The sequence below is a fragment of the Bison bison genome, unplaced genomic scaffold (assembly GCF_000754665.1).
Source record: "Bison bison bison isolate TAMUID 2011002044 unplaced genomic scaffold, Bison_UMD1.0 scf7180017864163, whole genome shotgun sequence".
NCBI classification, from domain to species: domain Eukaryota; kingdom Metazoa; phylum Chordata; class Mammalia; order Artiodactyla; family Bovidae; genus Bison; species Bison bison.
The window spans coordinates 75,171-92,058 of NW_011494735.1; the positions used below are offsets into that span (position 1 = coordinate 75,171).

The following is a 16,888-nucleotide window of genomic DNA, read 5'->3' on the forward strand; positions in this document are numbered from 1 at the left end:
CGCTCAGTCGTGTCCAACTTTGCGACTCCATGGACTATAACACACCACGCTTCTCTGTCTGTGGACTTTTCCAGGCAAGAATACTGGAGTGGGTTGCCATTTCCTCCTCCAGGGGATCTTCCCGACCCAGGAATGGAACCAGCAACTCCTGTGTCTTATGTGTTGCAGGCAGATTCTTCATCACTAAGCCATCAGGGAAGCCCAAAACATGAGAGTTTGCACTAAAAATGGGTCCAGGAAGCATTTTAAATTATTAGTTTACAATTATAAAAATGATTGATCATCACGATAATACTAAGAAAGATAGTTTAAGAAAATAAAAATCATTAGGAAGAATTTAATGTAAACTTTGCCAAGATTCTCTTAAAACAGAATTCATTACTCTCATTGGCACTGGAATTAGTGTCTTTAAGGCCATATGCTACAAATAAAACAAAGATTATTAGATTATCCCAACTGGGAAAAAGTACTTCTAGGTCAGCATTTTTCTCCAACAGTACCTGCTGGAATGTCTTTTGACTCTAAACTATTAACCTCCCAAAGTTCTCTGACCTGTCTGCAGCAGTTCCTTGAGTGCTAAATCCAATGTTAAAGGGTGAACCAAACAAGAGATTTCTTTCTTCTGTTTAAGTCACCAAAGGATGAACTACTGTGCAAAAAGGGACTTACTGTGAATAACAGACATTTTTATATGAAAACAGTATTGCTGGCACAATAAATGTGATTAGATTACAATACTATGAAAAGCCATATATTATTTTGTGTAAGCACCTTTATTCTGGTGGTGCTGGGAATGACATACACCCCTTATTAATTTAATTACCATGTCCATATCTTTTTGTCATAGTGGTAAGACCTCAAGAAATAAATGAATAAAGTTGTAAAGATTTAATTGATATGTACTAGAAATTCTTCCTCTCATGGACAGGGCAGAAACCTCCCCATCTGCTTCCTTCTCCAGTACTAAGCTCCGAGCTCCAGTGGTCAACCTTCTCCCATCATAATACTCTACCATGTTGAATTCACGCTGTCCTTGGTTTAGTAACAGCTTGTAAAATTAAAATAACATACCTGATTCTCTTTTCTGTATTTCTGCAAAGAAAAAAGATGAAAACATTTACTCATAAATTAACATTTGCTCAACTCCTTCAAGAGCTAGTTTAAATGTCATTTCAATGAGGCATACTATGACAATGTAAAGTTGCACCCCCCCCATTTTAATCCTCCTAATTATCATTATATGACTCTAACTTATTCCATAGATTTTATCACCTTGTACATACCACGTTTACTACTTATAATGTTTATTGCTTATGAAGTGTCTTCTAGATTTAAGCTGTATAAACTTAATATTTTTTGCCTGTTTTATTCACTGAGGTATTCCAGATGTCTTGAAATGTGCTTGAACCATAGAGGATACTCAGTTAATATTTATTTAATAAATACATTAATCAACAAAGGCCTTTTGTTAAGGTAATATATACTGTATAATATAAGGTATTATTGAGGTATTAATATACTGTGCTTTCTATACCATTTCTGTTTTTTTCTAATCTCTGTAATAAAATTGAAGAACTTTAGAATTAGTAATGCCTTAATAACTACAATATTATTGTAAATTCATGGAAGACATGCATTTTGGTCACTGATTAAATAATAAAATGCATGATTTGTAAGCAGAACTTAAAGACTATGTAAGAGCAAATACAAATAATAGTAAGAAACTTAATTCTCTCTGTTGACAATAAGGGAAGAGAGACTCCCCTCTTTTTTAGATCATTTACTTTAGAAAACTTAAACTCCCTTCCTTTCTCTACCTCTTTAATATGTTTTTTCATCTTTTTAAAGGTTATGTAAGCAACTCAGTAATGTTTCCTTAAGGGATTGGTGACTATCTTTTTGAAACGCTATCATCAAGGGAGAGAGCTCCTCTGTGTCCTGGGTGATATGAACGTAACTTCAGCTCGTGTCTGACTCCAAGTGCAAACTTCCCTCCTTTATGATTTTAAAGATACAAGAAAGTCTTTTTTCTTATAAAGGCAACTAGCAAACACAGGTGGCTACCCTAACTACCAAGCAAACTTAGGACAAATCATGTGTGATGATTGGTGATGTCAATTGCTCTTATTTGAGGACAAGTTATTGTTCATCTTAAGGACATGTATGTAGTGGGTTTTATCTTCCTGGCTGTATAAAAGGGAAATATTTCTTTCTGTTCTTGCAATCTCTCCAGCTGATTGTCTATGATGTGTATCATACTCAGGTTTAATCCTTATTCAATAATAAAACTGTTTTCTTTCTCTTCTGCTTTTGTGAAGAGGTTTTCTGGGATGGCAAAAGATTTTGTTTTTAATTACATTTCCCCATCTCCGATTTTTGGACTTAACCATTTTGCATGTTTTTCGCAAATATATTTTTCTATAGCAAACAATATCCAGAAATAAAATATTAAATTTTTGAGAATAGCAATGATTTAGTCTACTATTTAGTTGGAGGAAGAGATCCTTAACATTTAAGACATAATTAAATTATAATAATCACTTAATAGTGTTTGGTTTGAGATGAAGTCAAGAGTGCTTAGATTACAGCCAATTTATATTATTATGTTATTAAGTAACCCTCAAAATACTATCACTTTTACAACACTTCTCCATATACAGCGTTTTTTTCTCAACTTGCCCTAAACCTGTCCCACTTCACTATACACTCTTCTCCCTTCCTCTTTTATCTTCTCTCTCTCTCTCATTGTCTTTCTTCACTTCCATGTACTTTTATAATTGCATCTTGAAATCTAAATATCTTAGTTTGATGGCAAAGCAGAAAGAAATAAAGCCATATTCAGTACAGTGGGAAATTTATGAACTTTTGAGTCAGACCCATCTGGACTCCCAGACTTGCAATCAGAATGCCCTTTGTCAATACCTCTCTTAGAGAGGGGGTTCCTACTCTCTCTAGCCACCAAGTTTTACTCTGGCCTTCCTTGAGCCATGGTCCTTCTTAGAGGTCAAAGAATACAGACACAGGGTCAAGGGTATATGCTAACCCGGAGCCAGTTCCATCTTCCCTCCCCCATTGTAGATCATACTATGCCTCAAATAATCTTGAGAGAGATGCCCATGAAGATTCTGGTAGAGGGATTGGGACAGCAGGGCCCTGGGCACACATATAATAAGCGAGGATGAAAAATATCTGCTTTATAATGTGTGTGTGCATGTTCAGTCACTCAGTTGCATCTGACCCTGCAACCCCATAGACTGTAGTGCACCAAGTTCCTCTGTCCATGGGATTTTCCCAGGCAAGAATACTGGAGTGGGTTGCCATTTCCTCTCATTATATTTCACATATTTAATTCATGGTAAGTGTGCACTGTATTCATTATATCTCTCCTGAGTTTAATGCCACAGATATATTAGATCCTTCATTTTGTTAGACAAATGTTTCTTCTGAATTTATTCATTCTGTTATTGAAATGAACAGCCTTATATCTTAGCCAGTGTGCCATATTTGTTTCTACTATTTTATCCTTCTCATATTTGATTATGTAAAACTTGCTCAGAAATACAATGCCACTCGGGTCACAAGTAGTAACGGCCAGTATGTTTGTCGTATGTATCACATCTTATATGTGGTATGTATACCTTAATCTACAGTCACATTTTTCTCATAGGTTTAAGAGATTTTTATAAATCTAGTAACCAGAGCAGTTTTATATTTCAAAGGTTACTACCTTCATCAGTACTGACTAGGTATTAAAACAGTTGTCCCAGATTATACTAGAACACACTATGGTATGTTTGTATTAATAAGAAATATTTCAAGTGTTTTAACGATTTTTCCATGGAAGACATGTCCTGTCTCCAAAGAAAAGCAGTTCCACTCTATTGTTATTTAGCACAAATAGCATAAGAAAAGAAAACAAAGTAATTTACCTGATTTTCTTTCAGCTATTTTGTCATCTGAAGAAAAAGAGAAAGAATTGCTGTCATTAGTAGCTTTTTTGATAGATTTGCCAATAGAAAGTGAATCTTGATTGCAACCAATGCTTGTGCTGTGAGACATTCCCACATCTGCTGACCATAGTATCTTAACCCCCCTCTAGACCAGCTCCACAAAGGAAATGGCTATACCAGTCCTCCAACCAGCTAATAGAGTCAGTCTAGACGCATGAATTAGGACACAACAAAACATAATTCTTAGATGACTGAAAAGGTGTTTCAAAGCATTAATTATTATTCTATTGGCAAAATGTAGATGTTTTAAAGTTTTTCATGTAACAGAAATAATGTATAAACTAAAATTAATTAATGTGAATCAAATGAGTACAATTTTTATTTTACAGCTGTATACTGAAATTCAAATATATACAACTTACAGATAGTTCCAGCATTGCTATTATTATGAATCAAGATGAACTTTAAATAAATAGCAAGCTTGTCAAGCCATAGTATGTATGTGTGCTGTGCTTAGTTGCTCAGCTGTGCCTGACTTTTTGCAACCCCATGGATTGTAGCCCGCCAGGCTCCTCTGTCCATGGGGATTCTCCAGGCAAGAAAACTGGGAGCAGTTGCCACATCCTCCCTCCTCCAGGGGATCTCCCAACCCAGGGATCAAACCTGCATCTCCTGCATTATCAGGCGGGCTTCCCTGGTGGTTCAGCTGATAAAGAATCCTCCTGCAAAATGGGAGATCAGGATTCGATCCCTGGGTTGGGAAGATCCCCTGGAGAAAGGAACAGCTACCCACTCCAGTACTCTGGCCTGGAGAATTCCATGGACTGTATAGTCCTTGGGGTCGCAATGAGTCAGACATGACCGAGTGACTTTCACACTCTTTACTACTGAGCCAAGGGCATGAACTAAAACAAACATCAAATAAAGCCAGTTAAAAGATAAAGGGCTTCCTATGTGTTCTGATAAATTGTTGCCAAAACTAAATTTTACATAGTTACACACACACACACATTTAGCCAAAAGATAAGAAAAAATGGTTTACAGATAGGTTTGGGGACTATTTGTCTCTAAAGAAAAATTATACAATAACATTCCCCATATAGGTTTAATATCTGGAAAATTCTATCTGAAATGTAGGTTGCAATTAAGAGTCATCCCCAAATCCTCTTGCAACAAATAAAGATGTCAAAAAACCATGCATGAACTTTTCCCTTCTCGAAAAAAAATTCTGGGGTTTCACACAGAATACACACTATTACAACATATACAAGGGTAATGAGCTGGGATCAAAGGTGCTCTCATCACAGGAAACTGAAGGCAGTAAGTAGGAATTAAAACTGAGTGTTATAAGCAGATGTAATGATCCTATAAAAACATAAAACTAGATATTCAACATAAGTCAGGAGAAAGAAAGGCAAATTAAGAACAAACATAGAAACTTGGAAACTATCTCCAGAGTAGAGCCCAACTGTCGCACACATATCAGTAAATCCCAAGGGCAACATTCCATGGTATTTAATATAATTCACATTCATTTTTATGTTCTCAAAATAAAGTTAATCTGTGTTCAGAAGTTCCATTTCTTCTTGGGTATGTAGATAGGCTATCTGTGGTTCATTTCAGTAAGTTTACCTTTCAGAGAATTTGGTTACCCTCACATAGAAAACTTTTATATGTAGAACATATAAAATCATATAAAAAATATAAAAACATATCAATGATCCTTAATTATTTTATTCATTCAAAACATATATACTGAGTGTCATTGCACCCATAGATCAAAATCCCACCCTTGAGTAGCTTACATTTGTGAGATAAACAGTGAGGAGTCCACGTAATTCAATAACAAAATCAAGTATGTATGAAAATTAAATATATCAATTTTCTGTATTCCATGTTGATGAGAATTTAAATTGGTACAGCTATTATGAAGAACAGTATGGAGGTTCCTCAAAAAAATTAAAAATAGCACTACCATATGACCTATTAATTCCACTTGATTATGGATCCAAAGGAAATAAAATCACCATCTCAGAGAGATATCTTCACTCCCATATTCAGTGCATAACTATTCACAACAGCCAAGACATAGGAACAAAATAAGTGTCCATCAACAGATGGACAGCTAAAGAAAGTGATATATGTTACATACAATAGAATACCGTTCAGCCATAAAAAAAGAAAATCCTACCATTCATGGCTACATGGATGGACCTTGAAGGCATTATGTAATAGGAAAGAATCTTTTGTATCTAAGTTAATGACTTGTAAGTTTAAATTACACATAATGACCTATCTCTGGGAGCCATGCCTCCCAGGTAATGTGCATTAAGCTAAAATACTTCTGCTTAGCTCACGGGAAACATCCTGATCAGGACCAGCTGTGAATGACTGCAGGAAGATTCCCTCCAGAGACTAATAGGAACCAGGAAATAATTTGATTTACTACCCCCCACCTCCCTCTACACACATACTTTTAGTATAAAAGAGGCCTGAATTCTAATTCAGGCAAGATGGTTCAAGATGGTTCTTTGGGGCATGAGTCTACCTTCTCAGTTTGCTAGCTTTCTGAATAAAGTTGCTGTTCCTTGCCCCAACAACTCATTTCTTGATTCATTAACCTGTCATGAAGTGAGCGGTATGAGCTTGAACTCTGTAACAACTACGATAAGTGAAATAAGTCAGAAAAAGACAAATATTATACAATTTCCTTTTTATGTGGAATCTAAAAGTATCAAACTCATAGAAAAAGAGTAGAATGGTGATTTCCAGGAGATTGAGAATGGGAGAAATGGGAAGATCTTGATGAAAAGTACAAACTTCTAATTATGAGATAAATAAGTTCTGGGGATTCAATGTATAGCATCGCGACTACAGTTAACCATTTTGCATCATGTACTTTAAAGGTGCTAAGAGAATACATTTTAAATTTTCAAGTCACACACACAGATACACATAAAAAATAACTGTGTGAGGCAATAGAGGTGTCAAATAACTTTATTGTGGTAGTCATTTTAAAAATATCACATTGTATACCTTAAACTTAGGTCAATTATATCTTAATATAGCTGAAAATTTTTTTCTTTGTTCCAAAAGTGGGCTCAGAATACACCTTGTTATCTAAAAGTGAAGATCAATTTCTGAAAGATACTGACCTGAGTTTAGCCTATAAAATAGGGCTTCCCCATCTGTAAAAAATTTAAAAAAAAAAGGTGACAACAGTTAGATCATTTTATACTTCTATATAGCATATATTTTAAAGCAATCAGGATAATTCTATCATTTCCATTCTTCTTTTAAATTCAATATAAGCAATCTGCTTTTCATATCTAATCACTGTTATTTCAATATTAATTTATTACTTTGGATCTTTCCTATTTAACAAATCTCATCTATATAGATATATGTAGTATATTTACCTATCAATTTACTTAAAAGTTTCATTGTCAGCACATTCTTGGGAACATATGTAGCCAAATAAATTAACTTCACACATTACTATTAACCAATGCTTTATACCTTTTCATACTAGCTAAATGTTTTACAGCTGCTAACATGAAGTTTATTTTCTGATCTATATTTCACTCGATTTTCCCTAAACATTTCCTGGTTAATGTGTTAATAAGCAATGAATTAGACCAAAAAGGGGAAGAAGATAATCAATTGTACAGATTTTACTCTAGAGGACAAAATAGTCTGGGAATAAGATAAGAATTGATTATCTACTTCATGCCAAATCTACTGAAAATTTTTTCCCACTTAGCCGGGGAACTGTTTATTTCTTTCTATATATTTGTTGTTGTTCATTCACTCAGGCATGTCTGACTCTTTGCGACCCCATGGACTGCAGCACACCAGACTTCTCTGTCCTTCATCATCTCCCAGAGCTTGCTCAAACTCATGTTCATTGAGTTGGTGACACCATCCAACCATCTTATTCTCTCTTGTCCCCTTCTCCTCCTGCCTTCAATCTTTCTCAGTATTAGGATCTTTTCTAACAAGTCAGCTCTCTGCATCTATATATTTATGGTTGATTTAACAATAGAAATATTTCTTCTGCCTGATTCTATGGATGTCTTCTAAATATCTGCTTTCTCCAAATTGTGGTCATTAATTCCTTACCATCCTGTAACCTACTGAAAATGAAGGGAATCTGTTTGGATCCTGAAACTCATTGACTAAGAGCAACAAAAATTCATTTTCACTAAGGCACGTGGAATTTCTTTTTTCAGGTATACTCCTTACTTCTCACTGTGAACTTAAAAAATTCTTGAATTTTGTCAATCGATAACCAGCCTATGGAAATCCTCTTGAAACATTTGTAATCATTTACCAGAACTATCATGGAGATCTAGGAATTTACTTTAGAAATACTCTCCAGTTATCTGGTCAATTTAATATACTTTACCAAATACAAACACATTTTGTTGTGATATATCATTTATGTTTTGAAAATGAAAATAATGTTTCATAATCTATTACTTAAGATATAAGAAATACATTTATGCAAACATAGTCAAAGAATATTTATATTTATATAAAATAGAAACAAAGATTATAACAAAATGCTATGTTAGATTATGAAAGTCTCCATTACTTGAAATAACATTTTCTAATGGTCTATCTAAAATTTCCCAAGTAGCCAGATTAAGAATAAGAATGTTTTCTCTTAATCATAGTAAATAATTGTAGTTTTCTTCATTATAATTTCTCACAGAAAAGTAAAATGTGTCCTACTCCTAAATTTATAAAGTAGATTTAAAATTTCAATATATAACTAATCTCTCTTTTGCACTTTTCTCCTTATGTTTAGATGTTACAGTTTTCCTACACTTTTCAGAAACAAACTGAAGGATGAGAAATACATTTGTTTCTAAATATTTTTATTTTGTTTTGCTCATTTTTTAAAAAAAGATTTATTAGCAATCTTATCTTTCAATAAACTCTAGAAATTAATTAATTGATTTTCTAAAATATCCATGAAAGTTTTAGTTTAAAAAACATTCTCCTTATAAAATTTTTCTTTGATGATGAGCTAGTCTTTTAACTGGGGATACTTTTATGATTTATGAAAACTGAAATTATTGGTGTGGGTCTTTAGTTTTGAGGTAGATTCAAGTTCAAAACAGAGTCATCAAAAATCTGTTCACTAATATCTCTAAGCATATGGCTAACAGATAAAGATATTCCCTTAAGTCAGGCTTGTTAAAGCTGAAACACTACATAACAAAATTAAAATCTAATTTTCTTACTTATTATCCTACTCATGGTGCAGGAAAGATTTCCCAGAAGAAAAATATTTGAAATATAGAACATGAAACATTTCAACAAATATATGCATGGATCTATCAAACATGGAAGGATTCTTTAAATTAGTCACTTACTTTTGCAAAAGATGCAAAGTGCCACAACCAAACACAAAAATATTAACTTCATGGTGGTGATTGGGACCTAGAAACGGAAAACAGTCATCGTGGAGAATCAGATCCATAGGGTTCCTTCTACCTGGAGCTTTTATACTCACTCATACCACTATATTTCATCATGGGCTAGGTGTGGTAAGCTTAGTGCTGACAGGACAAAGGTAAATATCATAGCTCATCAGAGATGAAATCCATCTCAAGTCAGTTTAGTGTCTTATTTCTGTGACATCTTCTATCTTGAATTAAGTCCAGCTCACGCCAAATGCAGACCATGCCCTCTTGCCACCCTAGGCAAACAGCTAAGGCAGGAACTAAAAGTCCCAGATTAAAAACCAAATACGCCAATGATGTACATTTATCTGTACTCTATTAATCATTGCAAAAGTCTTAATACCTCAAGAAACTCAAATACTATGATTAAATATTGTAATTGTCTCTCTGTTAACAACGAAATGTATTTTAAACATTAACCTACCTGGAGACAAAGAACTCTTTTCTTAATGATATATGAACAGGTATTTCCTTAGAGAAATATGTGACTATCACACAGGGTATACATATAGACATATGGACGTATTTAAGTGCACCATGGTTATAGTAATTATTACTCACAAGGATACATAATTCTCCAATAATACACATTTTACCATGAAATTTATAATCAGGCATATAAGTAAGTAGAAAATGTATGAAAGCAAGACCATCAGAAAAAATGTTTCTGGCCAAAACTTGAATACAAAATGCCAGCCATGAATTATATATGTAGATGTTCTGGGATAGAAAAATCAAGCTCAAACTAGGATTTAGGAAGAGAAAATCCAGTCTTGGCTGAGCAGGTAGAGAGGGTTAAATGCCTGATACTGGTTGATTGGACCTGAAAAACAGAAGGGTTGACCCCATGGCTTTGATGATGCTTTGATGTTTTTCATGGCTTTGATCTGCTTCTCATCTGCTCCCCATCACTACCAAAGAAAAACTTCAGAGGGAAAATAGTCTTCAGTTTATTCTCTCCAGAAAAGCAGAAGAATCCCAAGAAAGGGAAAAGGTGTAAAAACCTTCCTCTCCTTCCCCTTTATTCACTCATGTCTCCTCTAATTTCAAAGAAAAGGTGATGCCTGCCTCTTTTGAGGGCCTCCTCATAACATACTGGGTGCTTGTGCTCGTGGGCCCCCTGCTCCTCAACATCTTGCTGAATTCTTAGATCATTTTGACAGGGGGCAGAATTCCACAGATTTATGTACTTAAAATTCACTTTCCTATTCAAGGTAACACATTTATTGAAGGTCAGGAATTGAAAGTACCAGATTTTTACCTGTAGAACAGAGACCCAGAGAGAGGAACACAGAAACCATGGGGAGAAGGCTTTCATGCCACAAACAGAGAGGGAGGTAACAGAGGACCACTTCACCAAGCATAATTTTTTAAAAATCCAGCTCTGATCCTTTCAATAACTCACAAATAAAGACTGTATGGTGAGAATTTTTCTCCAACACAGAAAACAAAAGTACAATTCAGAGAGAACATTGCCACCATTAAATACTGCCACTTGTGATGTTCTTTTCTTTAAACATACACTTTCTTGTGGAGATTTCCTCCCTTCACATTATCATTGTGATGTAATTATTCTTTCATGTGCTTGACTGTGGGCTTAGGCATGTAAGAGACCTGAATGAAACATAAAGTTACTTACAGGCTTTTGGGGGAAATAAGAATACATGAAAGATAGAAATTTTCTATAAGTAGAGTTTAGTACGCAACACTATCGAAGTAAGAAAGACAGAGATTTTCTTCACCTTGAGAAAATCAGGGAAATTTTCATGGTTTCATAGGCTAAGGGCTGGAAAAAGACTTGGACATGCAGAATCAGAGAGATTCCAAGTGGGAAATGCATTAAGAATAAAGACAAATGCAATTTCAAAATTTCAGTGTCCTCCGTCTTTCCAGATCACTACTTCTAGTAGTCTGATTATAACAATCCACTGATTCCCACTCAGAACTATAATTCATTGAGCCTATTTACCTTGCACTCATTTCATGGCAGGAGTGAACATCAACATTTTAGGAATAAGTGAAATAAAACGGACTAGAAAGTGTGAATTTAATTCAGATGACCACTATATCTACTTCTGCAGTCAAGAATTCCTTAGAAGAAATGGAGTAGCCCTCACAGTTAAAATGCAGTACTTGGGTGCAATCTTAAACACAACAGAATGATCTCAGTTCGTTTCCAAGGCAAACCACTCAACATCACAGTAAAACACCCTGGTGCTGGGAAAGACTGAGGGCATGAGAAGAAGGGGGCAACAGAGGATGAGATGGTTGGATGGCATCATTAACTCAGTGGACATGATTTTGAGCACACTTGGGGACATAGTGAAGGACAGGGAAGTCTGGCCTGCTGCAGTCCATTGGTTCACAAAGAGTCAGACATGACTAAGCAACTGAACGACAACAAGAGCCTTTCATTCACCTTCACTTCCCTCAACAATTAATGTACTTTCTTCCTTTGCTTGAAGTCTATGATCAACTATTATCAGTATTCCCTGGCATGAATCCCCAATTCCCTTGACCTTCTCTATACTTGCTGGGCAAAAATACAACCATGGCTTAAATTAAATACTAAGCAGATAATCATCACAGGGTAAAAATACATGGTCATGCTATCCTATCTCTCTTAAATTCACTACCCCAAGTGGATCCTTAAGACAGTCAGTCAATTATATTTTGTAGTCTATTTGCTTTTTTCTCTTTCTCATATTTTTTCTCTTTCCCAAAAGCCAATGTCTCATTCCCAACCTCCCTGTCATCAATGACCTTACTTCCAAATTTACTAAGAAAATACAAAACATCAAAAGAGAACATCTACAGCCACACATAGAGACATCTTTTACTATTTGTACCCTGAACTCTGCAACTTTCTTATTAATACAGATCAACACTGAGTGCTGCCACCTAAGCTTGGCCTCCCCATTTGTGTACTGGATGCCATCCAGGAACATCATGCCAGTAATTTGTTCATCTCTATCCATATCATCAAGTTTTCCCTCCTCTTCTGGATTATTCCCAACAGTATAAATACATGCTTTTATTTGTCTTCACTAAAAGAAATGAATAAATATAATAAAACAAACAAATTTATGTATCTGAACTATTTCTCAATGAACTTGTTCTTTTTTAACTGTTGAACTCACTTCCCTCCCAGGTCTCTTACCACACTTCTCCACTGCCCTTGATGGTTAAACTTCACAAGGGAGTTTCTTATGCTCATTGACTCCAGCTTCTGACTTCTCATTGTCTCGGGAACTTATTAGTTTCCATTGTTTTCTCTCTAGCACTTCACACAATGTGCTCTTGTCCAGGACATAGGTGATACTCTTTTGTCAATCCAATGGTCAGTTTTCAGTTCTTATTTTATTGACCTCTCAATAATATTTAACACACTTAATTCTTTCTTGACACACCTGACTTATGCAATTTCCAGTTTTTTCCTTCTTCATTTCTTACTCCTCTTATCTTCTGCTGATTTCTTCTCATTTACAAGCCCTCTTAACAAACGGACTAGAAGCTTAAATTTGGATCTCTTTTTCTAAACCCTTTACTTCTGTGGTAACTACCCAAGCTCTATGGATCTGCAAGGCCCTATTCCATTAGTCCCAACTCCGATCTCACCTCCTACCAACTTGCTGTCTTCAAGCTCAGAGGCTTCTCTGTCTTTGGTGAAGCTCATCAGATAGAATCAAAGTCTTTGTATTTGCTATTTCTCTAACTGAAATACTTTCTCTTTGGCTATCCACTGAATTTGCTCACTCACCTCATTAAAACTTGAGCTTTAATGACATATTTTGCAAAAAGCTAATGACCTGGTTTACATGTTATAATTATTTTCCTCCAAAATAACTCTTTTCAAAGCTATAATTAAACATCAGCTTTAATGAGTTAAAGCCTCTCTATATATTAAAGATTAAAATTATATTAGATAATTTATATATATTTTAAATAAATGTCCAGGAGATAGTTAAATAGCATAAATATTTGCCACTATATCTCTATACCCTAATGTTTTATTAAAATTAATATTTTAATTTCAAAGCAAATTAAAAGAACTTTTAAGTTTCTTTTAAAGTCATTTTATACTTTTATGCAATTACTAATTGATCCCCTAAATAACAACCCCTCATCTCACATAAATCTTTGCTCAAATAATACCTTCTCAGAGACACTTTCTCTGAATATTTTAAATTGCAAACTTCACCCCAAGGCCTTTCTTCCCTCTCTCTGCTTGACTTTTTCCTCCATAGCTTTCACCACCATTGAATGTATGCATTTTTATTTAATCTGTTTAATACATGTAACTATTATCTGTTGTTAGTTCTACAATGCAAATTCAATTAGGACAGGTATCTTCAATGTGTTTTGTTCATTGCTGAGTCCCAATACCTAGAAAAGAGCTTGGCATATACTAGATGCTCAGTAAATATTGAATGGATGATTTAATGAATAATTTTTATTGGGCTCAAAAATAAGCATTACATTAAATAATATGGCAATAATAATAATAATAATAGGTGTTAGTACTGAAGCTATTCATGTTAACAGATTTAATTCAATATAATACAGTATCACTGAGTTAGACATATTGTACTAAAACAGAAAACATATTGATAGTAAGAAAAGTTTCCCACTATTTGAACTTTCTAGTCCAGATTTAGTCTCAATTAATAACACAGGGAAAATGCTCTACTAGCAGTATTAATAGAAAATTGTTAGCATTTATCAACTCTGATTTGCCTAGTAATAAAAAAAATTGTTACAAAGTTTTAATATGTTTCTTAGAATTTTTTCACTCTAAAGTTAATAACCATAGATCAAATGAGAGCAGGTGAATACACAAAATATGGAGATGCTAATAAATATATTTATTTAATTTAAAAAAAAGTTAATAACCACAGATCAAATTTGGTTTACAGTGGTGCTAAAAGCCAAGATGACAATAAAATGCCAGTAACTATATTTATATTTGTGATCTTTCTTTGAGGTTTTTTTTTTTCAATTTTCATTGTAAACCAGATAATTCACTGATTATGCAGGAAAGCATGTAAGCTACAAACCGCATTTGTTTGACCCAAGTGCCTCTCTCCTCAACCACTCGTTTCAGGATTACACTTCAGGTTATTCTTTTTGACCTTCTAAGATTTCAAAGTAACCATCATTGGTATTATAAAAGGAAAAGTATTTTTAAAGGAATTAAAACTATCAACTTAGCAAATGTTAAATAGTGTCCGTAAAAACAATTTTTCTAGGAGGTAGACTCACTTTTGTTCTGGAATTTCTCATTAGGTAGCTTGTGTTTACAAGGAAATTAAGCACTTTACCTCTTTTGTAATGGTATATTGTTTGGATAAAACCATCTAATAATACTAAAACATACACTGCATAACTACGGTACATTGCTTAAAACACATCCATCAAAAAGAACAATAGCTAGATGTTTCCTTCTTGATTTAAAAGGATGTGGCTTAAGTGTCTGTACACATAATGATATACTGGTGGAGGAAAAATCAACATTTGAAAGAACAGTGACATTAGAATGGGAAGATCGTTTGTTTTATCAATACTGTTTGCACCAGAAGCAAATACAGAAAATGTTAAACAGTGTCTGTTTGGATTGCAGAACCAAGTTCCCTACTTTCATATATTATGATCTGAAATTATGTTTGAAAGTTGAGTGTCTGGAAATCAGAACCTTTTTGCTGTATGGGAAGCTTCATATAAAAAAAAATACAATTGAATTTTTGAATCAATATTATTTAAATTTATATAAGTAATTAATCATATTTAACATTAGATATAGAAAATGAATAATTTTCTACAGTAAATTACCACCTCCAATTTAACTTTGCCAAATGTTCTTGAAATAATATTTAGTAAGCAGAAGAAATTGGTAATATAGGAACAGACTTTCAGAGAGTGATTTTATAAAAGAATAAACAAGAAACTTTCTCAGGGTTCTGATAAAGATATTATAGTGGCCTTGATACATACAGCTATCCAGTCAACTTCTTTGAATAAAATTTTAAGAGGAGTTAGAACATTGGCCTTCTCTTGATAAAGAGGTTTATAGTAGCTATATCCCTCACTAAACTTTGTCTTCTCTCTGCCCTGGTATCATTGAAATCGTTTCTTGTGCTCAACGTAAGACATATTTTTAAAGATCACTCTATTTGTCTTTTAATATTACCCTCTCACCCCATGTATTATATTGTTCCCTCTTTCTAGCTTTCTTCTGCTTCTGAGCATTCACTGCTGTCTTTTCATTCATCCTGCACTTTCTTAGTTAGGCATACTTCTCAAACCACTTCCATTGGCCTTCTACTCTATAAACTGAGTTCTCTAAATGGTCACCATGGACAGCTTAATCACCACATTTATTTGCATTGTTATTTAGTCCAGATAGATCCTTATCGAACATTCTGACACTTTTGATTCCATTGGGCATCTTTAAGCTGTCTCCTCCTCACCCTGTTCGCTTATATCTCTTCTGAAGCCAAATGTGCTCCAGCGCCTTCTTTCTCCAGTATGATCCTCTTCATTGGCCATCTCATATTCTCATATTTTAAAATGATGGTTTTATAGAATGAATTGTGATCCCTCAAAGTTTCATATGTTCAAGTCTTAAACTCTAGTGCCTCAGATTGTAACCATATTTGAAGGTAGGGTCTTTAAAGAATTAAATTAAAATGTCATTAAGGTGGGACTCAATCCAATATAATTGGTGTTCTTATAAGAAGAGAAAATTTGAACAGACGTGTATACAAAGAAGACAATCTGGACACAGGGAGAAGATGGCCATTTATAAGCCAAGGAGAGAGACCTAGAGCAGTTTCTTCCCTCACAGCCCTCAAGAGTAAACAGGCTTGTCAGTGGCGCTAGTGGTAAAGAATTCGCCTGCTAATGCAGGAGACATAAGAGATGTGGGTTTGATCCCTGGGTTGGGAAAATCCCCTTAGAGGAGGGCATGGCAACCCACTCCAGTAGTGGGTTGGAATTTTGCCTGGAGAATCCCATGGGCTGAGGAGCTTGGTGGGCTACAGTCCACAAGGTCACAAAGAAACAGACACAAATGAAGTTTCTTAGCACACATACTGTTTAACCACCCAGTCTTCAATCCTTTGTGATGGCAGCACTAGAAAATCCCATGGATGGAGGAGCCTGGAAGGCTGCAGTCCATGGGGTCGCTGAGGGTCGGACACGACTCAGCAACTTCACTTTCACTTTTCACTTTCATGCCTTGGAGAAGGAAATGGCAACCCACTCCAGTGTTCTTGCCTGGAGAATCCCAGGGACAGGGGAGCCTGGTGGGCTGCCGTCTATGGGGTCGCACAGAGTCGGACACGACTGAAGCGACTTAGCAGCAGCAGCAGCAGCAGCAAACCAATACAGATGACTTCTCAAAGGTCACTTACAGATCTACCTTTGACACATTGTTTTTTCTGAGTCTTGGATCAGCACTCACAA

The 16,888-nt window shown here is 34.9% G+C and overlaps 1 protein-coding gene across 1 annotated transcript in view; it reads right to left on the bottom strand.

The window, feature by feature from the left end:
• Positions 1–12,665, bottom strand: part of MUC19 (mucin 19, oligomeric) — a 74,458-nt gene extending 61,793 nt beyond the window's left edge. Inside the window, 3 exon segments of the mRNA XM_010841618.1 lie at positions 9,335–9,401; positions 10,521–10,685; positions 12,585–12,665. Coding sequence (XP_010839920.1) covers positions 9,335–9,401; positions 10,521–10,685; positions 12,585–12,665 — 313 coding nt within the window.
• Positions 12,666–16,888: the final 4,223 nt, after the last annotated feature.